This window comes from Emydura macquarii, unplaced genomic scaffold (genome assembly GCF_026122565.2).
Source record: "Emydura macquarii macquarii isolate MOO-44397 ecotype Brisbane River unplaced genomic scaffold, CSIRO-AGI_Emac_v2 contig_2676, whole genome shotgun sequence".
In the NCBI taxonomy this organism is placed as follows: Eukaryota; Metazoa; Chordata; order Testudines; family Chelidae; genus Emydura; species Emydura macquarii.
Window position 1 is genome coordinate 10963804 of NW_027132813.1, and position 25999 is coordinate 10989802.

Sequence of the window (25999 nt, forward strand, 5' to 3'; positions counted from 1 at the left end):
AAAAGGTATCCACAGAGAAGTTCTAAATTATTATTTAAATATACTCCTTAGCAATTTATAACATTGCTCAGTTAATTAAATACCCAAAAGAACAAATGGCACCGGCAGTCTTATCTTTACAACAGCAACTGCAGTAGGTAGCAGATGCAGTAGGTAGTGGATGAGCCTTATTATTGTACTGTCATTTCATGGGAAATTACATTTTTTCTGTTTTGCAGTACTATCCTGCTAAATTATTTGAGATAAAGAACTTAATATGCCTTACCTTATAATCCAAACCTTCAAAACAGTTAAAAACCACACAGAGTTTTCCCATGGCCTAAGGGACAGAATACTGTTTTAGAACATTTTGATACATTTCTTGAAACATTAAAATAATAGAGTGAATAAGGTCATCCACAGAGATATAAAAATTGTTGAAAGCATATTTTTTGAAGAATTGTTTTCGATGGACAATTCTTTATTAGTGATTCTAAAGAAAACAAGTAACCGCTTATCACCTGAGGTCACCCTTTAAATTTCTAAATCATCACGCTTCAGACTTACAATTTGGGCAGTATTCCCAAACTTTTAAAAGCTAAGCCTCCCTTCAGGAATATGAAACAAACTATGTTTCCCTACAACCATGCCACATTTGTTAAAGGCCTGCTTATCTTAAGGTATGCCTACACTGCAAACTGAAAAAAGAAAAAAAAAGTGAGTTCCTAACTCGGGTTAGCTAACCTAGGTTAGATAATACAGGTTAAAATAACAGTGAAGACATAGCAATTCAACCTTTAATTTGGGTTAGCAGCTTGAGCACAATTCCAGGCTCCCCATCAAACCTTAACTCAAGTTGGTAACCTGAGTTAAAAGCAGAATTGCTGTGTCTTCACACACTTCCTTTTGCAGTGTAGACATAACTTTAATGTAAACATTTTCCACACATCGTCTTCCCCAGCAGCTTGTAGGGAGAGGTACCAGACAAAATTTGTACTTTAGGAAACACTGAAATAAATTATGTAAATCTTAATAGTATAATACTTCCTCTAATCTCCTTTTATACATGCTTCAGTGAGCACTGAAATAGTTAACAATGTTGACATTTAGTCTATGTCTGCACTATGAGCCAGAGATGTGATTCTCAGTTTGCATACACATACTTCTGCTAGCTCTCATTGAGATAATGCAAATATAAATAGTATTGTAACTGTGGTAGCAAAGCTACTAGCAGCAGTGCCAAACAAACACCTGGCTGACACCGACAGGTTGGATATTAGGAAAACGTTTTTCACTAGGAGGGTGGTGAAGCACTGGAATGGGTTACTGAGGGAGGTGGTGGAATCTCCATCCTTAGAGGTTTTTAAGGGCCAGCTTGACAAAGCCCTGGCTGGGATGATTTAGTTGGGGATGGTCCTGCTTTGAGCAGGGGGTTGGACTAGATGACCTCCTGAGGTCCCTCTTCCAACCCTAATCTTCTATGATTTTATGGTATATACATTTTTGGGGTAAAAATCATCCTTAACCAGGACAAAATGTCATAATATGACTTTCTAAAAAACGTTTTATTCTGGTAAAGTTACAATAAATGTTAACTATCATAGTACAGTGTACATTTCTTACTACTTATTCAAGATCGGGATAATATTCAAAGAACTCTGGGGGGAAGAATTTTCAAGAAACAAATCATTTTGGAATGTTTTGGCTTTCCAGCTGTTCATGTGACAAAAAACTCATGCCATTTTGCAAAGTGGCTGCCAGATAAGCAGAGAACTGGGATGCTTAGCCTCCCCACCAGACCAGTTCCAGGCTGGAGAGACAGAGAATTGAAGCACTCAGGTTCTCCAGTCCCAGAAGTAGGGGATGCTTAGCCTTCCCACCTCTTCGCTTCTCTGGTCCTATAGCTGGGGGGAGACAGGGAAGCTGATGCCTGTGCTGTGCTTCTACAGCTCTGGAGCTGGCAGGGAGGCTGAGACAGAGTCAGGGCAGCCCTCTGGGAAAGTTTTTGTCAATTTCACATCCTTTAAGACAAGGGCAGCATTAAATTCAATTTTATTAGATCACATATGACATATGTTTTTTGTGAGTACAGAAAGAAAAACATACATAATCTAAAACAGCAGCAACATCCATATAATAAATTAAAATGTCAACCTGTCTTCTTTGGTACAATGATAATAGAGCAAATAGTCCCACTGATTTAATTACTACCGGGGACTGAAAAAATACTAAAAATATTATCTTTTGTGATGATGGTAAAAATTCCTTTCTATACAGAGGTAAAATTCAGCTTGCTCTCACAGAAGCTGGAAAATTCTCCATCCAAAATTCAATAATCATTCTACAATGAGGTAGATCTTCCAATGCTCTAGATTTCATAGAATTGTAGAGCTGGAAGGGACCTCAGGAGGTCATCTAGTCCAACCCCCAGCTCAAAGCAGGACGAATCAGGATTAACCATAGCTAAATAATCCCAGCCAGGGCTTTGTCAAGCCACATCTTAAAAACCTCTAAAGATGGAGATTCCACCACCTCCCTAGGTAACCCGTTCCAGTGTTTCACCACCCTCCTCATGAAAAACCTTTTCCTAATGTCCAACCTAGACTTCCCCCACTGCAACTTGAGACCGTTGTTCCTTTTTCTGTCATCTGCCACCACTGAGAACAGCTTAGCTCCATCCTCCCTGGAACCCCCTTTCAGGTAGTTAAAGGCTGCTAACAAATCCCCCTCATTCTTCTCTTCTGAAGACTAAACAAGCCTAGTTCCCTCAGCCTCTCCTCACAAGTCTTGTGCTCCAGCCCCCTAATCAATTTTGTTGCCCTCCGCTGGACTCTCTCCAACGTCTCCACATCCTTTTTGTAGTGGGGGGCCCAAAACTGGACACAATACTCTAAATGCAGCCTCACCAATGCCAAACAGAGGGGAAAGATCACTTCCCGCGATCTGATGGCAATGCAGCCCAATATGCTATTAGCCTTCTTGGCAACCAGGGCACACTACTGACTCATATCCAGCTTCTTATCCACTGTTACTCACAGGTCCTTTTCTGGAGAACTGCTGCCTAGCTCATTGGTCCCCAGTCTGTAACTGTGCATGGGATTCTTCCGTCCTAACTAGAGGACTCTGCACTTGTCCTTGTTGAATCTCATCAGATTTCTTTTGGCCCAATCCTCCAGTCTGATAGGTCCTTCTGTATCCTATCCCCACCTTCCAGGGTATCTACCACTCCCCCTAGCTTAGTGTCATGTGCAAACTTGCTGAGGGTGCAATCTACCCCATCCTCCAGATCATTAATGAAGATGTTGAACAAAACCGGCCCCAGCACCGACCCCTGGGGCACTCTGCTTGTGACTGGCTGCCAGCTAGACATGGAGCCCTATGCTCTAGCCAGTTCTCTATCCATTTTATAGTCCATTCATCCAACCCATACTTCTTTAACTTGCTGATAAGAATACTGTGAGAGACCGTATCAAAAGCTTTGTTAAAGTCAAGGTATATCACGTCCACCACTTTCCCCACATCCACAAAGCCAGTCACTTCTTCATAGAAAGCAATCAGATTGGTCAGGCATGACTTTCCCTTGGTGAATCCATGTTGACTGTTCCTGATCACCTTCCTCTCTTCCAAGTGCCTTAAAATGGATTCCTTGAGGACCTGCTCCCTGATTTTTCCAGGGATTGAGGTGAGACTGACCGGTCTGTAGTTCCCTGGATCCTCTTTCCTCCCTTTCTTGAAGATGGGCACTATATTTGCTTTTTTCCAGTCATCAGGGACCTCCCCCAGTTGCCACAAGCTTTCAAAGATAATAGCCAATGGCTCTGAAATCACATCAGCCAACTCCCTCATCATCCTCGGGTGCATTGCATCTGGCCCCATGGACTTGTATATGTCCAATCTTTCTAAATAGTCTTGGACCTGTTCCTTCAGCACTGCAGGATGTTCTCCTCCTTCCCATTCTGTGTCGCCCAGTGCAGTAGTCGGGGAGCTGACCTTGTCTGTGAAATCAGAGGCAAAAAAGGCATTGAGTACCTCAGCTTTCTCCACATCCTCTGTCACTAGGTTGCCTCCCGCATTCTGTCAGGGGCCCACACTTTCCCTAATCTGCCTCTTGTTGGTAACATACCTGTAGAAACCCTTCTTGTTACCCTTTACGTCCCTTGCTAGCTGCAACTCCAGTTGTACTTCGGCCTTCCTGATTTCATTCCTGCATGTTCGAGCAGTATTTTTATACTCCTCCCTAGTCATCTGACCAAGCTTCCACTTCTTGTAAGCTTCTTTTTTGTGTTTAAGTTCACCAAAGACTTCTTTGTTAAGCCAAGCTGGACGCCTACCATATTTGCTATTCTTTCTGCACATCAGGATTTTTTGTTCCTGTGTCCTCAATAAAGTTTCTTTAAAATACAGCCATCTCTCTTGGATTCCTTTCCCCCTCATATTAGCCTCCCAGGGGATCCTGCCCATTAGCTCCCTGAGGGAGTCAAAGTCTGCTTTTCTGAAGTCCATGGTCCGTATCCTGCTGTTCTCCTTTCTTCCTTTTGTCAGGGTCCTGAACTCGACCATCTCATGGTCACTGCTGCCTAGGTTGCCACCCACTTCTACTTCCCCTACCAAATCTTCCCTGTTTGTGAGCAGCAGGTCCAGAGGAGCACAGCCCCTAGTTGGTTGCTCCAGCACTTGCACCAGGAAGTTGTCTGCAACACTATCCAAAAACTTCCTGGATTATTTGTGCTCTGCTGTATTGCTCTTACAGCAGATGTCAGGGTGATTGAAGTCTCCCATGAGAACCAGGTCATGTGAACTGGAAACTTCCCCTAGTTGACTGAAGAAAGCCTCATCTACCATGGATGAAAACGTAGAGGTGAAGGAACTTTTCCATATCTACATTTAAGGACAACAGTTTCCATGATCTGGAATCTTAACAGGGTATATATCTTACATAAATGAGGATTTGATAATTCATTCAAATATAGTTCAAAAACATGGCCCATCTTCAAAGTAGAAAACCCAAAGACAAACTTAGAACATTGAATCATAGCCAGATCTTCTTGTTGGGTAATATCTGTTACTGTGTTTGAGTTGATTACGTTGGTTAAAACATATTGGCAGTAAATGAGTAATAGAAAAACCCTACCTAACTATAACAAATTGGAGGGTCTTATACCATGCAAATAAGGAGTACCCAGGTTGTTTCTCCACTGCCTGAAGGCAAAGACAGGGCAATCTGTGATTTGGAAGATTAGAGATCTGAGGCAGAGGTAGAATTTGGGAGAATTAAAAGTCTCCTAAAGATACCCTAAGGCTGAAATATGGCCTCTTCACCAAACTTCGGTCCCATAGAGTATCTGCAATATTATTTTAGCATTAAAAATTCTTAGCATGGGGCAACTTTGTTCCCAGCATATGTGCAGGTAAAATAGAGCACTCAGTTGGGAGAATGTGAAGCAAATAAGGTGAAAGACTAAATAATAATCTTGTTTTTGGCCTTGGTTTTAACCCAAATAGATTAGAAAGCAAATAATAAAGAATGTGAGTGAAAGCACAAGGCTAAACTTGCCCCCAAACAGAGTAAAAGTCTTGCTTCACTATAATGAGAGAAGATAAGGGGACAGATCTGAGTAAAAACTATTATAGTAATCAAGCTGCTGGGAGGGAGAGAGGCGTAAGGAAGAAATGCTGAGACTGCGAGGAAGTAACCGTGACCAAATGTTAGGGAAAAGGGGAGTTCTATGGGTGCATAGAGCTATGGTGAGGGAGTAAGGAAACTATCAGCGTATAGAGATAAGTGCAGTGTGATGGGCTATGGTTTTATGCTTGCCTGTTTAACCCCAATAAACCCATCGTATTGCCTGCAGACTGGACTCTGGACTTTCTGGCGAACTGTGTCTGAGAACTGAGAGGAGGTCAGGTGAGCCCTAACACACACCTTGAGCAGAGCTAAAGGCCTTTTGTTTTACATCTTTATGAAAAGGGGACCAACGGTTCCAATGATTAAACTTAATAAGAAAAAGCAGATGGCCTTCAACAAAATGGCCTTATCTTCCATTCAATTTGCAGAAGATTCTTTCCAAAAATCATGATCTTGGTCTTATTATAATTGAGAACCAGGTCTTCAGAATTATAGTCAGGAAAAAAACATGAGATAACTAGCAGAGACCTCTTGGAGTCTGCGATAAAACCACCGTGTCATTGGCATAACAACACTGGATACAGCTATCCTTTATTCACAGACGACAGAAATTTTCTCCCTATCAAATTTCCATCCGGGCATACTCTCCTAGATTTAGGGAAAACAGTACAGTCTCCATTGACTTTAGTTCCTAACTCTAGCCATATTGCTCTAGTGTAAAGCCTCTAAAATATATTTAGATCAATACCAGTTCTTCTTAATTTTGCGCAGAGTTTGTCTTGATTAATAGAATCAAATGCCATCTTTAGATCTAAGGAAGCAGCATACAGTCTAATATCCTTGACAACCATATATTTATAAATCATATAAGATTAAATAAAAAAAATCATCATTTGTGGCTCTACAAACCCTAAAACTAGACAGCTCTTTGTGTAGTAAATTAGCCTCTAAAGCCTTTATTTCAAGTTTAGATATAAAAATCTGGAATAAATTTTCCCTGCCACTTCTAACAGACTAATAGAGCTATATGTCCCCTTTTTAAAAAATAGGAACCATGATACTTGACTTCCAGCCTGATGGAATCCATCAGCTATATCCAAATAAATTCCAGGATAAAAAACATATTGTTCAGACAAAAACTCTCCCTCAGTGGAAGGAAAGAAATCGGACAATCTAGTCAAATATAAGAAATGGACCCAACACCCTGACTGTAAGAATTTGATTCATCTCCAAGTACTACATTATTCTGATGAGTAACTTGCATGGGAGATTGAATGAACATAAAAGGGTTGGGAGAGAATCCTCTTGGAATTCTATCTCAAGGCTCCCATAAAAGATAACACGATTTCAGGAAGGGGTAATGGTAAAGTTGGTGTGCCTAAAAGAAGAGACTGGAAAATCAAACTTGGGAGATCCAGTTACAGTAGTATGAAAAGTTCTACAATGTACCTGAGGAAGAGTAGATGTATAATTCAGAGATATATTGTCATAAAATAAATAAGAAGAATCAGCCTCCTCTTGTAGACCCAAAAGATTATCTTATCTGAGAGCGTCCTATAAAGTAAGGATATTGCTAGAGTATTTTCTACTTTAGAGGAAGATACCTTGCAGCCTTAGCTTTTTCCTCAAATTCCAGATTCTAGAAACTATATGGCAATAAGAAAAATCCACCTCCCATCTCTCAAACACATTTAGAGAACAAAGGTGCTGTAAAAATTTAACAGTTAGATAGTAAATAAAAATGAACCTTATCAACCAATAACTGATTTAGATTAATATCTGTAAGGGGCTGTCTGTCTGAATACAGTCCCCTGGAAAAACTAAAACAACACTGGAGCCCATTTATGTCAAGTACCAAAAGGCCAAACTTTTGGCATTTTCTAAGACTCAAATACATGAAGGATTTCTAAGGGAGGGGGAAATATTCTTAGAAGTATTTACATCAAGAGGCAGGATTTCTGAAACCTCAGAGATCTGTCTATGATAAGCTAAGAAGAAGAATCAATTTCTCTTAAGTTAATCTTAAGAACATTAATAAAGCTCTGTATATTCCTATCTTGAGTGTATAACTATATATATCTATATATATCTATAACTTTTAGGTTTTTCCTTCCCCAGATCAGACTTAGTTGTGGGGAGGGCATCAATTTTGCCAGTTAGACCAATCCTCCCATAATCCACCCATTAGAATTTTAAATTCAAAGAAAGAGTTCTTAGCACTCGCTAACTCCTCCATAAGAGATTTCAATAAAGATAAAACCAATGGAAACTGAAAATCATTAGAAGAAAAAGGGTCACAATATATCAAATCTGATTACATAGATTCATGAATATTGCTCCTACTATTAATAAATTCTAAGTATGAAAGATCCTTATTTATAAGATCCTCAATCAATAAAGATACTTTTGGGGTTTCCGTCCCACAGATTTCAAAGTAGCAGGAGAGTCAGAACTGGTTTGGGTTAAGTCCTGATGATGAGTAGGGGAGTTTGCTTCTTGGAGAAGTCAGTTAATTTAGACTGCAATGGATGAGGATACATAGGACAAGTTGGAGGAGAGTGAACAATCTCCAAGGTGAATGACTGCACACTTCAGGCCCTTCCACAACTTGGAGAAGGGTAAAAATAGAGCTCTTGGCCTTCACAGACGGGTTCATTTCACTTCAAGAGAACAGACTCCAGCTACTCAAACTGGTCCAAATCCTCCCAATGGTATGAAACAAAAAGAGTAAAATTTTGCTCTCCATTCAGAGGGGAACTCAGTTCTGACAATCTATGCTCCCTCAGAGCTGCTTGGAGACAGGCTTTCAAAGCAATACTTGGTATTTTCCAGATGTAAACATGCATCAATCAGAATCTCCTGCTTTAGCAACCTGCTGGTGCTACCAGGCTATCTGACTTTCTGCTGGCATTGGTGTGTTTGTACAGATCCCTCCCTTACCTTCATTGCCAGGTGCCAAAATCCTCCAGGTTCCCTCTCTATCCAGTTTTCCTCGCTATTATTCTCTTCTCGAAGCTGCGGCAGGAGGCAGCACACACTGTATCCTGCACGGCTACACATTTCCAGGAGCCAGGGAAACTTTCCCAGGTCGTTTCCAGTTATGGAGGTAGCTCTGTTGTCTGCTAATGGGATCTTACTTCCAGTGCTTCCTCCTTCTCCTGCCACTCCTGCACTCAGAGGCGGGTCTGCACTGAGCTGAGGGGGGAAGTGAAGCAACAACAGCTGCAAAGGCAGGAGCGTCCACCTAGTTCCTGTGAGACTCTTGCTCTGCATAGGGGCCAGAGCCAGCACCCACTGTGCATTGTTTCCTTGGGGGCAGCATACCAGTTGTTAGGATCTAGGGATGGGATGAGAGGTGGTAGGGTAATCATACAAAATGTTATCTTTTTAATGTACTTGTTAAGGTTTCACAGGTCCAGAATAAGTCTGAAGCCTTCCTTGGACTTTGGAATGAGAATATCAGGAATAGAATTCCTGATATTGAAAACAATGAGAATAGATTTGTGAGAACGGGAGATGGAGGCGGAAGGGGATATTGAAGCCAATTGCAGGGTATGTCCCAGTTCCACTGCGCTTACTACCCAATAATCTGTAGTAAAGTGGGTCCAAACACCTAGGAAGCAGGATAATCTGCTGCCAAAGGGAAAGAAATCTGAGTGAGTGGTACATTGGCTTTGACTAAGGAGTACAAAGATTATTTGGAGATAGCTGAAACCAAAGGAAGAAGAAGTAGTCTCATCTTTTTGAGATCTATGGTGCCTCTTAGATTGTTCTGGCTGTCTTGGAGGGTCATACTGGTACCTCTGGTGGAACTGAAGACAGAAATTCTCTCTTGGGGGCTGGGATGTAAATGCACAATGATTTTAGGATTGCCCTAGAATCTTTAAGAGAATGCAGAGCTTCATCTATCTCCCCAGAAAATAAGTTTGGTCCTTCGAAGAGTAAATCAGCAATAGCTTGTTGGGCTTCTGTTGGTATCCTAGATGACTGTAGCCACAAAAAGTGATGAATAGTGACTGCTGTTGCCATCACTTATGCTTCTTAATCTGTCTCATCCGCCTCATTCAGTATCTTGCAGGGATGATCTTACCACCAGATGGCCCTCATTCACTAGAGCCTGCTATTCCTCCTTGACACCATCTGGTAATCTGTCCACATTTTGAACTTTTCTCCCAAACAAATCTAGTCTATTTGTGACTTTATCTCTGTGAGTAGACTTAGACCTCCTTGTCTTGTCTTTTCATTCACAGCCTTCCTTTCCAAAGATCCTGGGACAGGGTGTAAATAAAACTATTCATGTTCCTGGAAAGGAAGTCAGCATCAGAGCAGGAGTTTGCCAAAGGATTCTGGTAGGCTCCAAGATGACTTCATTAGTAGGTAAAGCCACTCTAGCCGGTCCCCTAGTATGTAAAATAGCCACTAACTTATGTGGACTGTCTTGAATCAGTTCTATCCACATACCTAGGGAGCTGGATACCCTCTTTGGCTAAATCAATGGTAGAGCCAAAAATAGAACTCCTGTCTCCTGATTCCTACTCCAGTACTCACATAACTAGATCATGTTTCCTTCCTAACGTAACAAAACATTTTATCCTAAAATTTCTCTCCGAGAATGCTTTACTTAAGGGTTTCACCTCTGTCTCTATTCCTACTTCTCTCACACCAGAGGGTCAAGCCTTTCTAGTTAATATCCTGTAATATCTTGAGCAGTTAAAAAGCTTCAGCTGCCACAGTCAATGAACATAATATTCTCACCGGATTTATACAGGGTTCTAACACCAGTTGACAGTGAGTCATCAGATGGGCCTTCAACCTCAACATGGGATGATATATCCTGACATCCAGTTACATTCCCCTCCCCAGTCATTGCTGAATCAAGCTATACAAATTATTTACACCACAACAGCTCTTTTGGGTTGATACCCCACTTTCATTTGTGATGGATCTGCATGTAACCGTGCTCTAAGTTCCACCATATCATGGGATGGAAAAATTGCTGCATCTATCATGTTTTGTGTATTATAGGGTTTTTTGTTTCTTGTTTATATCTTCTGCAGATTTTTAGTCTTTATTTTGTTCTTTATCTTTTTCCCCCCAACTCTTTCCTTCCCTATAGGGAAATAATGCAAGTTGCTTTCTATTCAATTCAATTCGGCAACCTGATTAAAAAATTGGGGGAGATATAGAATATCATTGCAGAGCTCAGGGGAGAGGATAGACATCTTGAAATTAATAGATGGTGAGATATTCAAATGTTCACTTTTAAAACAATAGCACAAAGTAATGCACACTATAACAAACTCAATGCACCAAGCTCAAATTCTATTTGTCTGTACCATAAGTAATTTTAATATGTGTGCGTGCATATACATTATAAGTGTATATGCACTTGTGCACACACACACGGAATAAGACATTTCTGATCTGATAATTTTCTATTAGCATCTTCTCACCTAAGTCATCACTAATAGGTAATACCTTCCATCTACAGAATTTAGAGACAGTCTAATGTTGTAGCTGGAGGCTCCAGAACTAAGCCCCACCCTGCAGCACAAGCCACCAGAAAAGTTCTTTCAAAGCTTTAGAAATACTCCAGCAACTGATTATTAGCATTAAGACAGCAAATTGATATAAAAACCTTGTGATTAAATGTCTAAGTCATTTACCTCTAAAGAAAACTTTCCATGGTTACAAACTGTATTCTGTTCATTGACCAGCCTACTAGCATGGTTGAATGAGGTGAGAAACTACTAACAGAAAGAAAATTATCACCAGGTAAGAAATTTCTCATTCTGCTGCACAGCTTCTCTGCTTATTCATCATTAATGGGAATTAGTGAGCAGTGAATCACAGAAGCAGGAAGGGAAAGGTTAAGCAAAGTTTTAATTATTTTTAGAGTAGAATAAAAGGCAAAAATAGAAGTTCAGTCTATAGAGCAACAGCTTTATAATTTAAAGATTTCTTTGTGAACCATTCCAGCAACACGTTCCTACCAATAGATGCCTCTGCAGACGAATGGAACCTATTTGCAAATTCTCCTCCTCAGATGAGGCTCATATATCTTTCCCCATATTGTCAGTAGGGATCTTGTAGAGGGAGCCCTGATTCCTTCATAAATAGTTTCCCAGATGCCTAGAGCATGCTAACTGGTGCAGGATTTGGACACCTTGCCTGCAGCAATTTTGCAGCCCTAAAGCCCTGGCTTTTGGGATAGAATGAAATGAAGAGGATACCACTGGTATATGTACTCCACAGAACTTCAGAGTGTCAGGAATAGCCATTTATGCCACAGTCTTCCAAAGAGATGCTAAGGATTGGAACAAAATGATGAAAGAACTATTTCTATAGCCCCATTTTTTATTTATTTATTTTTTTGCAAATGTAAAATAACATGAAATAAAACAAAAACAAACATATAAAATGAAATAAAATGAAAATCTCACCCACCATGGCAGCTCCTGTCCCAGGGGGCTGGGCCCGGCTCTCCACCCCAGCAGTTTTGAACTTATGCATTGGGTCATAACACTGCTTGGGTTGGGGCTGGCTGCTACTTTCTCATGATGATGAAGTAATGGCTGGGTCAAACCTGAGTGGCGCTGCAACCCAGTGTGCTAGGTCACAATGCCTAGAGCAGAGAGTCAGGTCAAACCCTGCAGGACAGGAGCCACCTCTGCAGGGTGAGTGTGAGGAAGGCTTGCTCCCCAATCCAGGACCTCTCAGCCCTGGTCTACACTTATCGGGCGATTTGGCAGCAGTCAACGGGAGTTACACAAGCTACACAAAGTAGCTTGCGTAACTCCCGTCGACTACTGTGCTTTTCTTCTGCGCGCCATCTTCACTGCAGTGTGCCGACGAGAACCATGTTCCCATCGATGCAGTGCTACGCTACTTGAGGGAATGGTTTTACTGTGTCGACTTCTGGATCGACTGAGCGGGTCTTCATTGACCACTCAGTTGATCCAGACAGGTCGATCTGACGGTGGCAACTTTGCCGCCATCAGTTTAGACATACCCTCACTTGTCCTTGGGGGCAGGATCCAATCCCGCCACCACCTGGTATGGATAAAATAGATAAAACAAAGTAACACAAAATTCATGAAAAATAGAATGAAAAAGTATAAAACAAAAATAATTTTACAGGGCTCTGACTTATTTCTCAGTGACAGACAGACAGACAGTCAGACAGAAAGAAAGAAAAATCTTACCTTGAACAAAAAGGTTTCTGGAGCTATATGAATAACCTTTTCCTCATACTAGCAGCAGTCTGGTTCCTGTTTCAATAGAGGAACTAATTCCAAACCCTGTCTTTTGGAAGTAAGAGCAATTAGAAAGGCCAGGCACAGGTTAGGCTAATCTGTCATTCTGATTAATTTACAACACCTGATGGTACTCAGATGGAGAGGTGGATGTGCCTGCATAAAGATCACTGCCAGAGCTGTTACCCACTTTTCTGTGTTGCTTGGTTGTAGGATCCTTGGGAAACTGTAGAGTAGCTGAGATCACCAGAATTTTGTGGTTATTAATATTATTTGTAATATGGTAGCATCTAGAGACCAGGACCCTATTGTGCTGGGCATCAGACAAATAAAGAGACAGTTCCTATCTCAGAGAGCTATCAGTTTCCCCTCACATCAGAAATATAATTTGATCAAATCAATGAATAAAATTCCTGGCTGAGGTCGGTATGAATTCTAAAAAACATCAGTGAAGCTAGTGGGAATCCCTGTCAAAATACACCGCTCTTCCAATGCCCAGGCTGTTGAATGTACATTGCCCAGGTCTGAATGAAAAAGTCATCCCAGTTTCAAGAGGTCTGGTGTTTTCCACAGGTGCAACTGAGGTTTCTTGACTGTCTATCAAGTCTGAAGTATATTCTGGGCCAAAAGGAACTAAATGAAATACTTCAGTTCTTCCTTTCACGCTTTTCTGTGTCTTTTATGCAAACTGTCTTGAAAGGTTCTTCTCTGCCCAGGATTATTTCCATTGCTGCAAAGGAGAAGCTTTCACCTCTGGAAAATCCCTGGTTTTGGAAGGGATATAAACACTCATGCTTCAATAATAAGCAAATCCTTAATGGGAAGTAAGAGGAAACTTACTCTGTGAGACTCATGGCTGCCCACTATATAGTTTCCTGCAACACCTTCTTAAATAACTGCTACTGTCATAGACATGACATTGGACTTGATGGACCACTGTGGTTTGACCTGTGTTTCTATGTCTATATGTTCTTGTTCAGATATGCTACTGACATGGCTGGTGAGGTAAACAAAATGGATATGTACTCTGAGCTTCCGGAACTTTTTCTTCCTGGTGTGCTTTCCACCTTGCAAGGCTTGCATCCATAGGGAGCATGAAAGGGTCTTGAGTGAAAATTGGGTTGATTTTCAGCACTTTGTACTTATCTATACACAAATGACATTCAGATGTGATCTGGGAATGACACCTAATTTGTCACTTTATTTAACGAATGGTTCTAAATCCTCAGAAGGAATTTCTGGAGGAGCATTTTCAGAAATCCCATTCAGGGATTAACTTGATGCATGCCACCAGACATAACTGGCTATGGATGACCCATCTTAGGCAATGGGTGATGCAATGATGTTTTGGATCTTTGCAAATCTTTTCTGTGGTGATAAAACGATGGTCACAGTGGATTTATTTATCCAGCAAGGGTGTTGCGGCCCTTCCTTGGGTCCAGGCTCTGAGGAAGGCCACACCTCCTTGCTACAAGGGAGAAAATTAGTGGGTTCGGTCACAGCACAAGCCTGTGCCTGGTCCCCCGATGGGGTAGGCAGGCAAAGGAGTCCGTAGCCCCAGCCCCGCAGGCAGGATGGGGCTAGCCAACGAGTCTGTAGCCACCCCTGCAGTAGAGGGCCAGGAGGAGCCAAGCACTCCAAGGATGGCTAGGTGAGGGAGAGGGAGGGGGGTGCATGCCAACCTGACTCCACTGCATCCCAGCCCAGGGCCCTACCAGTGGCAAAAGGTTCTGCCACTGGGTCAGCGGGGCTCCAAGCCGCAATGTGCTGACACTGGTCCAAGTGCAAGCTCAGCCAGATCTATGTCAGTTGCCCCTGGGCTACTTTCTCACTCTCTGCCCCTAGGTACCTGGAGCCTGGGGTCGCTCTCAGCCTCCCCGGGATATGTGGCTAGTGGGAGTCCCAACAGTCCCTCACTGTCGTCTGGTGGCAGGTCCAGGAACTCCTTGGACCATCAGCAGATGGCAGCTCCTCCAGGTTACAAGGCCCTGGTAACCCCTCCAGCCCCCAGAGCTCAGGCAGCTCCGGCGGGTCCCAGGTGATGGGCAGCTCTTCTAGGTTGTTGCTGGCGCCCAGGAGCCTTCCCCAGTCAGCAGTCGACAGCAGCCCTTTCCAGTCGCAAGGGCCTGGTAGCCCTGGCAGGCCCTCGGGCTCTGGCCAGTGGAGGGCTCATGCCACCCTGCTGCAGGGCCTGGGTCAGGATCAGGCCGCTGCCCAGGGGAAAGAGCGTCCTTCTCCAGCAGCCGCTTTCCTCGACTGAGCAGCTGGGCCGGCTTTTTATGCTCCCGCCTCCTGGCTTGGGCCCACCCCTCTGCTTCTGGGGTCTGATCCCTGCAGTTTCCGGATCTGTCCAGCAGGGACATCGCGGCCCTTCCTTAGGGCTAGGCTCTGAGGAAGGCCACACCTCCTTGCTACAGTTACAGTTAAGACTGACATTTCTGTGGAGTGTATCCTCACTCTTAAGATCTATGGGATTTTTTGGAATTAAGTCTCCTTCTGAAGGTGTGACTATGTCTTTTACTGATGTGGAGAGGGGGAGGGTGTACTAGTGCTGCACCTATCTTCAGTTCCCAAAAGTTATGAAGTTCCTTTACTTTGTAGTTTAACATTTTTATTTTATAAATTTTTATTTGGTTGTGCACATGCAGTTTTCACCTGACTGTTTAAAGAGGGAGATAGTGTCCTGTGCATCCTGGTTCGGAGATCCTTCAATCAAGAAGGGGTACTGATCCAATAGCTTGATTGTAAGGATAACCTGCTTGATGGACACTGGAGCCTGAAAGGATGCCTGCCTGCTGCCCAAGGATGGCTAGCACTCAAGTAAATATTTAAAAGAGACCTACTATCTGCCAGGGCTTTCTTCAGTAAAAGAGGAATCACTTTGAATCTGGAAAGTTATTTTTCAGTTACTTCCCTGTAATCCCATGATGATACAGCTGGATAGAGAATGAAATCCTCACGTAAACCTGTTCTGGTCACAGATTGCCAGAAATGCTCTGCATACCTTAATTTGGAGCCAGTCTATGGAAAGGGCAAAGAGGGAGATCCCTTCTTATCCATCAGACTCTGAGTATCCTTCCGTGAGCAAGGGTAGGGAATGAAAGTCATACAGGCATAATTCCCATTACACTGCAGGATGAGGCAGGGCTTCACTGAAGTAACAGGTTTCTCTGCATACCCTGTCAAGCTGGAAGGCATATTGAATGGGGTCCTTCAGGGACCTGTCATGGATCTGCTTCTATTGACTATCTTTATAATTGATTTGGATAATGACAAAGAGTACACTTATAATGTTCATAGATGACAGCAAGCTAGAAGGGGTTGGCAAGCACTTTGGAGGGCAGGATTAGAATTCTAATGATCTTGACAAATTGAAGAGATGGTCTGAATTAAATAGGATGAAATTCAATAAGGACAATTGGAAAGAACTACAGATAGGAAGGAATAATAAATTGCATAAATACAAAATGGGAAATGAGTGCCTAGGAAGGACCAAGAAGGACTCCTCATAACACCTATCCACCTGAACCTGAAGGAGGCCCTCAAGCACCCGTGACCTCAAAATCCTGATCCATACCGATCAGAAAAGGGCTTCAACCAGAAAAGATATCCCAAATACAGAAGGTAATTGAATTCTATCCCACCATATTTCGTTCCAGGATGGGCTCACTTGGCTTATCATCACTTACCAATGGAAGCAGGACAACATATCCATGAGAAAGGGTGATCACTCCTGAGAAAGAGATGGGACACAGTGCAAGAGGAGCTACCTGGGAATAGTGGAAGAATCTTGTAGTGAGTAGAGAAATCCCATTGTGCTGGTAACAAAATCAGATGGGACAACGCGCTTCTGTATTGGTTTTAGAAATGTAAATGCAATATTGTAGTTTGACACCTACCCTATGCCCAGGATGGATGAATTACTAGAAAGGCTGGGAGCTGCCAAATACATCTCCACCTAGACCTCACAAAGAGGTACTGACAGATGCCTCTGACCTTGGAATCACAGGAAAAGACAGCTATCTCCACCCCATTCAGTCCATACCAATTCCGCACTATGCCATTCTGCCTCCAAAGGGCAGCATCCACTTTCCAAAAACTCATGGACCAAGTTCTGTGACTGCACGGCCAATATGCTGCAGCCTATATAGATGACTTTGTGAATTACAGCTAAAATTGGGACAACAACCTATGACATGTCTGTTCCATCGTGGAGGCCCTCAAGAGTCCACAATGGGACTTTTCCACTTACTGCAGGACTCACTGCAAAGATAGCCATCTGTCAGATGGTGAACCAGGAAGTTACATACCTTAGTTATAACATGGACAGGGGAAAGTTACAATCTGTAATTGGCAAATACAGATCTTAGCAACCTGCCCCACCCCAATGCCAAATAAACAGATTAAACACTTTATAAACCTACCAGGCAATTATAGAAAATTCATACCAGACTTTGCCATGATTCCAGCACCCCTCACACACCTCATGAAGGACACCAGTCCAAGGACAATCATTTGGTCAGAAGCCCGTGACAGGGCATTTAGGACTCTAAAAGATTGTCTGTGCCATAGCCGGTAATTTTCCAACCAGATTTTTCCAAAACGTTCAGACTGCAAACAGACATCTCTCAAGTAGGACTGGATGTAGTCCTTTCCCAGGAAGCTGAGGAAGAAAAATAGCTGGTCCTCTGTATATGCAGAAAACTGTTCCCGCAGGAGGTGGTCTGTTCAGTTGCAGAAAAAGAATAGTTACTTATCTGTAACTGTTGTTCTTCGAGAGTGTTGCTCATGTCCATTCTTAGGTGTGTGTGCATACCATATGCACGGGTGCCAGAAAACGTTTTCCCCTAGTGGTATCCCTATGAGCCAGCTCTAGCGCCCCCTGGAGTGGTGCACACATGTGCCCACATATAGGCGCCACCGTCTCTTCCTCCCTCTCAGTTTCTTCTTACTGGAACTCCAACTGAGGTGAAGGAGAGCAGGTGTGGAATGGACATGAGCAACACATCTTGAAGAACACAGTTACAGGTAAGTAACCGTTCTTTCTTCTTCGAGTGCTTGCTCATGTCCACTCTCAACTTAGGTGACTCACAAGTAGTGTCTCCAGAGGTGGGCAGGAGTTCATGGACGTGACCCTTGAAGCACCGCTCTACTGAAACCAGCATCATCTTGAGCTTGCTGTGTCAAGGAGTAGTGGGACGCAAAGGTATGCACTAACGACTAGGTAGCTGCCCTGCAGATATCGAATATAAGGATGTGCGCCTGGAAGGCCACAGATGATGCCTGTGCTCTGGTTGAGTGAGCTGTCAGGGCCAGCGGAGGTGCGACCCCAACTTGCTCATAGCAGGTCCAGATACAGGCTGTAATCCACTTTGAGAGATGCTGAGAAGGAACCAGTAGCCCCTTCATTCAGTCTGCAACCACCACGAAGAGCTGTGTCGACCGGCGAAAAGGTTTAGTTCTGTCAATGTAAAACTCCAGGGCACACCGCACATCGAGAGAATGCAAACACCTCTCTTCACTGGAGATGTGAGGCTTGGGATAAAAGACAGGTAAGAAAATATCTTGGTTAAGGTGGAAGTGAGAAACTACCTGAGGCAAAAAGGCTGGGTGTGAAAGTCGTTGGACTTTGTCCTTATAGAACACCATGTACGGTGGTTCTGATGTTAATGCCCTGATCTCAGAAACTCACCTGGCAGTTGTAATAGCCACCAGGAAGGCCACCTTCCAGGACAGGTATATAAGACAGCATGAAGCCATGGGTTCAAAGGGGGGCCCAGTGAGTGTGGAGAGGACCAAGGTCAAGTCCCACTAAGGAGAATGCTCCCTTATTAGTGGGAAAAGCCTTTCCAGTCCCTTAAGGATCCTGGCTGTCATCTCATGCGAAAAAATTGTTCTACTCCCTACCAAGGAGTGGAACTCAGATATAGCTACCATACGGACCTTGATGGATGAGAAGGCCAGACCCCCTTGCTTCAGATGGAGCAAGTACTCCAAGATAGTTGGAACTGATGCCTTCATTGGGGAAACACTACGCTTGGCAGCCCAACAGGAGAAGCATTTCTACTTAGCTCTATAAGTCGATCTGGTAGACTGTTTCCTGCTCTCCACACGCTGAACTTGGAATGAGCTGGCCTGCTCCTCCTGACTCAGCCATGGAGCAACCACACGGTCAGGTGAAGGCAGGCCAGATCCGGATGGAGCAGGAAACTTTGGTCCTGGGACAAGAGGTCTGGTTGCAGCGGCAGGGAACATTGCCTGGGTCCCGCCAGCTCCAGCAGCATCCCAAACCAATGTTGTCAGGGCCAGGAGGATCTTTCAGGAGGATCTTGTGAATTAGAGGAATCCGGAGAAAGGCATACAAGACTCCCTGACAAGCAAAAGAGAAAGGCATCGGTGATAGAGTCTGCACGGAGTCCTTGAAGGAACAGAAGCAGCGTCACTTTCTGTTTGTCCTGGTGGTGAAGAGGTCCACTCAGGGATTGCCCGACTTTTGGAAGATTCGGGTCATTACCTCCAGATGGAGGGACCACTTGTGATGAGAGCAGGAGGACCTGCTGAGATGATCTGCCAAAGAGTTGTTGAACCCAGGGAGATGTAATACTATTGGGCGAATATCATGAGTGATGCAAAGGTCCCAGAAACACACAGACTCCTTGCTCAGGGCCAGGGACTGGGCCCCGCCCTGTCTGTTGATATATTACACCGAGGCTGAACTGTCCGTGAGGATCTGCACCACCTTGTGGGATAGATGCAGAAGGGAAACTGTACCAGTCAGACAAATTGCCCTGAACTCCTTGATATTGATGTGCATAAGACATTCCCATGAGGCCTACATGCCTTGAGTTTGTAGAGAACCCAGGTGAGCGCCCTATCCTATGTCCGAGGCATTGGAGATCAGAACTATAGGCGGCTGGGGCTCTTTGAAGGGCATTCCCGAGAGCACTTAGCATGGGCTTGTCCACCAAACCAGGGAGGTAAGTATTTCCAGAGGGACCATAAGTATCCTGTCCAGGTGGTGCCTGGACAGAGAGTACACCAGCCATATCTGGAGGGGTCTGAGGTGCAGTCTGGCATGGGGAACCATATAGGTGCAGGCCGTCATGTGGCACAGGAGGCTGAGGCAGACTCTCGCTGTCATGAGGGGGTAGGCCAAAATGTGGGTTATGATCTCTGACATTGCCATGAACCCCTTGGGAGGAACGCTCTGGTCTTGAACGAATCCAGCATTGTCCCAATTAATTCTATCCTCTAAACAGGAATTAACGTGTATTTTTGCTCGTTGATTAAGAGAACCAGTGCCTGGCAAATGCTTCGGGTAGCCGTGATGCTGGCCTGAACCTGAGATCTCGACTTGCCCTGATGAGCCAATCGTCCAGTTAAGGGAATACCTGCACTCCTTTTCTGCGGAGGTATGCTGCCACCAACATGCATTTGGTGAAGACCCTTGGCACAGTTGAGAGGCCAAAAGGGAGCACTGGGAACTGGTAATGGCGATCTCCCACCGTAAATCTCAGGAATCTCCTGTGGACAGGGAAGAGAGCAATATGAAAATAAGTGTCCTTTAAATCAAGAGCGGTGTACCAGTTGCCTGGATCCAGAGAGGGAATGATGGTGGCTAGGGAAACTATACAAACTTTAGCTTTCTGAGGTATTTGTTGAGGTGCCTTAAGTCCAGGATAGGCCTCAGACCTCCCTTTGCTTTCGGAATTAAGAAGTAATGGGAGTAAAAACCTCGACCCTATAAGTCTCGTGGGACTTCTTCCACTGCTCCTACCTGTAGAAGCACTCGCACGTCTTGCTCGATGAGTTGCTTGTGAGAGGGGTACCTGAAGAGGGATGGGGAAGAAGGGTGGGATGGTGGGAATGAAGCAAACTGGAGGGTTTAACTGGTGGCTACCATATTGAACACCCATCTGTCCAAAGTTATGGCAGCCCAGGCTGGGAGGAAACAGGCCAAACTAGAGGAAAACAGAAGAGAAGGTGGATCCATCAGTGTGACTGGTAGGTCGCTCTCGGGCACACCTTCAAAAAGCCTGTTTTCCATCTTGATTATGGCGGCTAGAGCCTGGGCGAGGGCCAGCAAATGATTATCATTCCTGGTGTCTCTTATAATCTTTATTTTTCTTTTTAGAGCAGCCCCTGTAGGGACGATTCCCAGAATGCTGCTCCTGCTGGGGCCTGAAGTACCTTCTAGACGAAGGTGTATACAGGCCAAGGGACTTCAAGGTAGCCCTCGAGTCTTTCATGACATGCAGCCTGGAGTCTGTTTGTTTGGCAAAGAGGGCTGTGCCGTTGAAAAGGGCATCCTGGATGGACTGCTGGACCTCTAATGGAAGACCCAAAGATTGGAGCCAGGATGCTTGTCTCATCGATATTCCAGAGGCCATCGTCCTCGCTGCCAAGTCCGCTGCATTGGAGGCTGCTTGCAGGGATGCCCTTGCCACCGATCTCCTCTCTTCTAAGATGGCCTCAAATTCTTGCTTAGAGGAAGGGGACAATGCGTCTGCAAACTTGTTCAGTGACTGCCATATATTGAAGTGGTATCTTCCCGCAGTGCTTGCTGGTTCGCTGCCCGTACCTGGAGACTGGCCGTGGAATAAATTTTTCAACCAAATAAGTCAAGTATCTTTATGTTTAGGGGTGGCGCTAACTTTCCTCTGTGTGTCCCTTTCATTGGCGGCTGTGACAATCAGGGATCCTGGCCCGGGATGGTATAAAGATATTCAAACCCTTTAGCCAGTATATAATATTTTCTCTCTGCCCTCTTAGAGGTGGGGGACAGAGAGGCCAGGGCTGGCTACAGGGCCTTGGCCAGTTTAACAATCCCCTTATGGACCAGGAGGGCCATCCTGCTAGGGGCTGCCGAGGCCAAAATTCCAAAGAACTTGTCGACCGGCTCATCCAGCTCCTCTATTTTGAGGCCCAAGTTGGAGGCGATCCTTTTCAACAAGTCCTGATGCAACTTGAAGTCACCTACCATCACCACAGTTGAGGGTGCCGCGACCGCCTCATTTGGAGATGATAAGGATGAAGCCGACACCTGGATTGGGGGAAGGGCCTCCACCCTGGGTGTGGCTCGATGCGCATGAGCCGTCCCGGTCAGTCTGAATCCAGGTGCAGTGCCAAACTCTGGGGAATGGAGGAGTGCAGCACCAATGTTCCTCTCCCGGAACCGGTTTGTTGTATCTCCGTGGGAAAACCCCACCAATAAGGCCATAAACTAGGCCACTGTCCCTCTGGCTACACTCCCATAGGCATCACTATCGGAAAGTCCAGCATTGGGGCCAGAGCCTGCCTGGTATGAACAACTTCATCACTATTCGAGGAGAAGTCCATCGGTCAGGGTGGTGCTGGCTCCGAGTATCTCACGATGCCGTGCGGAGTTCGTTGATGCACCAGCGAGCCCAAATGATGGGTGTGACAGGACCGACTCTTATCTTTTGTCTTCCTATAAGGGCTAGGCGAGAGGGACCATGTCCCTCTTCACTCATTAAACTCCATAAAGGATGCCAAGCCCAGAATTATGCAGTGGTACCTTTCCTTACAGCCATACAGTTTTCAGGTATTTCACCAAACTGGGAAGGTCCACCAAAATGCAGATTCCCCCTCTCTATCCCCACCCCGAGAGAGTGGAGACCCAGGTCTGGAGGTCAAGACCCCAGGTCCTGTTTTGAGGTGGAGGATATCTGATGGGGTACACAAACTCCATCCTGGAGAACAAGGGGTAAAGGAGCAGCTTTGGGATCAGACAGCTCTGTCCTGCCACACCTACAAAGCCTGCACGAACTGGAGATGGACTTCAAAAAGGGATGCAGAGAAGCTCAGAAAGGGGCAGGCAGTGTAAGACGGCAGATCACTGCTCTCAGTTCTGTAGAAGTACTGCCAAGGAGCTTTCGTTGCCTGACGCCTAGCAACACAGACCTGATAGAGCCTGCAAAGGAGAGACTAGTGACTAAATGTGAAGGTCAGAAACTTTATTTGTGGTTTTTTAATGTATCATTGGAAAAAAGGGGACTTAAGTAGGAAGTGATCCAGAGAGGCAGCTGCTTAGCACCCCAAGGTGCAGAACTTAGCTGCCCATTATTTGGCCCTGCATCAGAGCCTGGTGGCAAGGGTGGGCCCCAAGCTCCCCTACCAACTCCCAAAGAGAGAACTACAAGAGTTTTTACCTTGGTGGAGAATCCATCTGAGGAAGACCCTGAATGTTCAAGATCCCAGATCCTAAGTCCCCAAAAGAAGGTGAAAGCCTTGAAGCTGGTATGGGCACTAACAGGCTCCTTCATGATTGGACTTTCTTTTCGCACACCCTGAAAGGGGTGGACTGGAATGTGTGACCTACCTGGAAGGCTGAGCTGCAAAAGAAGGGACAGACCTCACAAGATAGAACTATAACAGAAAAGATGGGATGTCAGGGAGGGAGACAACCTGCTGCATCCCTGCCTGACCACTAGGTAGCACTGATGGTGAGTGTCCCCCTTTACAGATGTATTCATAGGAACGTTGTAAGTAAGACATGAGAAGTAATTCTTCCATTCTATTCAGCGTTGATAAGGCCTCAACTGCAGTACTGTGCCCAAATCGAAGCACCATATTTCGGGAAAGGTGTGGACAAACTGGAGAAAAACCAAAGGAAAGAAAAAAAAAAGATTAAAGATCAAGAAAACATGACCTACAAGGAATATTAAAAATTGGATGTGTTTAGTCTAGAGAAGTGATGACTGAAGGAGGACATAATAGTCTTCAAATATGTAAATGGAAGTCAAAGTGGAGGGCAAAATTTTTTTCTCCTTATTGACAGAGGACAGGACAAGAAGTAATGGGCTTAAATTGCAGCAATGGAGATTTAGGTCAGACATTAGGGAAAATTTGCTAATTGTAAGGGCATTTAAGCATTGGAACAAATTACTTAGGGAGACTGTGGAATCTCTGTCATTGGAGGTTTTAAAAAAAAAACAGTTTAGACAAACAACTGTCAGGAATGGTTTAGATCAGCAGTTCTCAACCGGTGGTACGCGTACCACCGGTGGTACTTCAAAGAAGGCTGAGTGGTACGCGAGTCGTACCGCGCTGCCAAATCCGCCGCCGAAAGTCCCCCCGCCCCGCAAAACCCCACTGCCGCCCAAATTCCCCCCCACCCCTGCGAAACCCTGCCGCCGAAAAGGGGCAAACAACGGCAGGATTTCAGCGGAGGGCGTTGTTCTCCCCATGTAACCCCGCTGCCGCCGAAAGTCCCCCACTGCCACCACCGAAAGTCCCCCCCCTTTTTTCCTGAGTGGTACTCGGGGAAAAAAAGGTTGAGAACCGCTGGTCTAGATGATATTTAGTTCTGCCTTAATGTAGGATACTGAATTATATGCTTTATTGAGTCCTATCACTTCCAGGCCTACGTTTCTCTGATTCTATGCTGCAGGGTAGGGGAGGAACAATTAACTTGATACAGAGCATTGTAAAAAAGCTTCTGTAAGGAGAAAAGCCCCAGCAAACACTCCCTCAGGGTGGGAAAGCAAAGGAAAAAGGGTTTAAACCTCAATTTTTTACACTGTTTGTTTATTCACTATACAAATTGCTGCCTTGTGAAGGGCACATTTGCTTTTGCCTTTTTGGGACCTAGAGTCTCCAGAATTTGCAATATTTACCCCTTAGCAGACTGTGAGAGATTCTCATCTCTGCAGTCTTGGTTCTGGTCAAGTCTCCCATGACGGAGTCATGGCTTGAAGCTGAGACTCCAGCACACTTGTCTGACACAAAGTTTCTTGTCCAGGCAGAGAAAGGGTTGGCAGCTTGTGGGAGTAAAGCATAACTTGTCCTTGAAAGTTCCTGAAAGGCTGCCCAGAAAACTTCTTAGACTTGACTCATGCCTGCAAACTTTCTCTGCTGATATAATAGAGGACGGTGGAGCCCACTCAGGGGATATTATATTGGAGAAGACAGAAGGTTAGAGCTCTCCATTAATTCTTTAGGAAAGCAAGAGAGGAGCTAAAAGCTGAAATGAAATCAAACAAAACAAATAAAAATGTACGTTATATTATAAAACAAAATGGTAAGGAGAAAGAGAATTGCCAACATTATTGGAGGCAGAAGATCTGGTGGCCTGAGTCTTAGAGCTTCCAACAGCAGCACTAGATTGCCTCCAAATGCTACAGGTAGGACGTATTACCCATTAGTTATGAATGCAGACAGAAACTGTGTAGCAGAAAAACCATTGGTTACAGTTTCTCTAAAAGGAAAAGTCATAAATGCACCTGATTTATTCTGTCATATCAGCATATGTTACTTACTTTTGACAGATCTTTGACAGTCTCAGTCTTTCCTGTACCAGCTGGACCAGCAGGACAGCCTCCTAGATTCAAGTGTAGTGCTCCAGTAAGGGTTAACCAGCATCGGTCGGTGAGCGGTGTAATAACCAATCGAGATGAACAGCCCAAGTATTCATAGCCATAAACAAAGGAGGCATTACCTTGAACTATCTTACATGTGGTGTTCACTTCATTCCATTCATAACGCAACTGCCTGAAATAATATTTGTTTATCAGAATCTTGTAAAATAAATGACAAAGGAATTAACACTACACCTATTCACTGTGTGGAAAATTGATTTTTTAAATGCAGGGATTAATAGGATAGAGTTGAAGATGTAGAAAGTGTCAAACAAAAGAAAATAATCATCAATAGGAGAAAATTTATAAAGTAAGGATAACTATGTTATGTATTGAAAATAAAGGATCATTGTATCGTAATGTCATGGGACACTGACAACATGAGTAAATATTCTACAAACTGTCAGGGCTTGGCTACATGGTCAGTTAATACACAGCAAGCCAGGCGTTGAATGTTCAACGCACTAGCTTGCCAGACACTACTGGGTCTTGTAGATCCTGCTAGGCATACTAAAAGTCCATTGTGCATTTGACAGGGTGCTGGGCAAGGACTGCTAAGTCAGCCCCCTGTCATGCCAGCTCCCATTTAGGGATGTAAATTGGAGATGGCTGGAGAAAACCAGCACCTAATTAGACAACCAGAGGCAGCTGCCAGCCCCATTAGCCTGAGGCTGTATAAAAGGCTGAGAGGAAGGAAGCTGGGGAGGAGGAGTCAGGGAGTGGAAGCAAAGCAGTGGCTCTTCCCTCCTGGGTGCACA

General features: G+C 44.4%; 1 protein-coding gene across 1 annotated transcript in view; it reads right to left on the bottom strand.

Annotated features, from left to right (window-relative positions):
* The window catches only part of DNAH14 (dynein axonemal heavy chain 14), a 584657-nt gene that overhangs the window by 343415 nt on the left and 215243 nt on the right, over positions 1 to 25999 (bottom strand). Inside the window, exons 35-36 of the mRNA XM_067564773.1 lie at positions 25143 to 25374; positions 266 to 319 (exon numbers count right to left, since the gene is read on the bottom strand). Of these exons, the coding sequence (XP_067420874.1) occupies positions 266 to 319; positions 25143 to 25374 (286 nt within the window). The remainder of the gene's footprint in view (positions 1 to 265; positions 320 to 25142; positions 25375 to 25999) is intronic.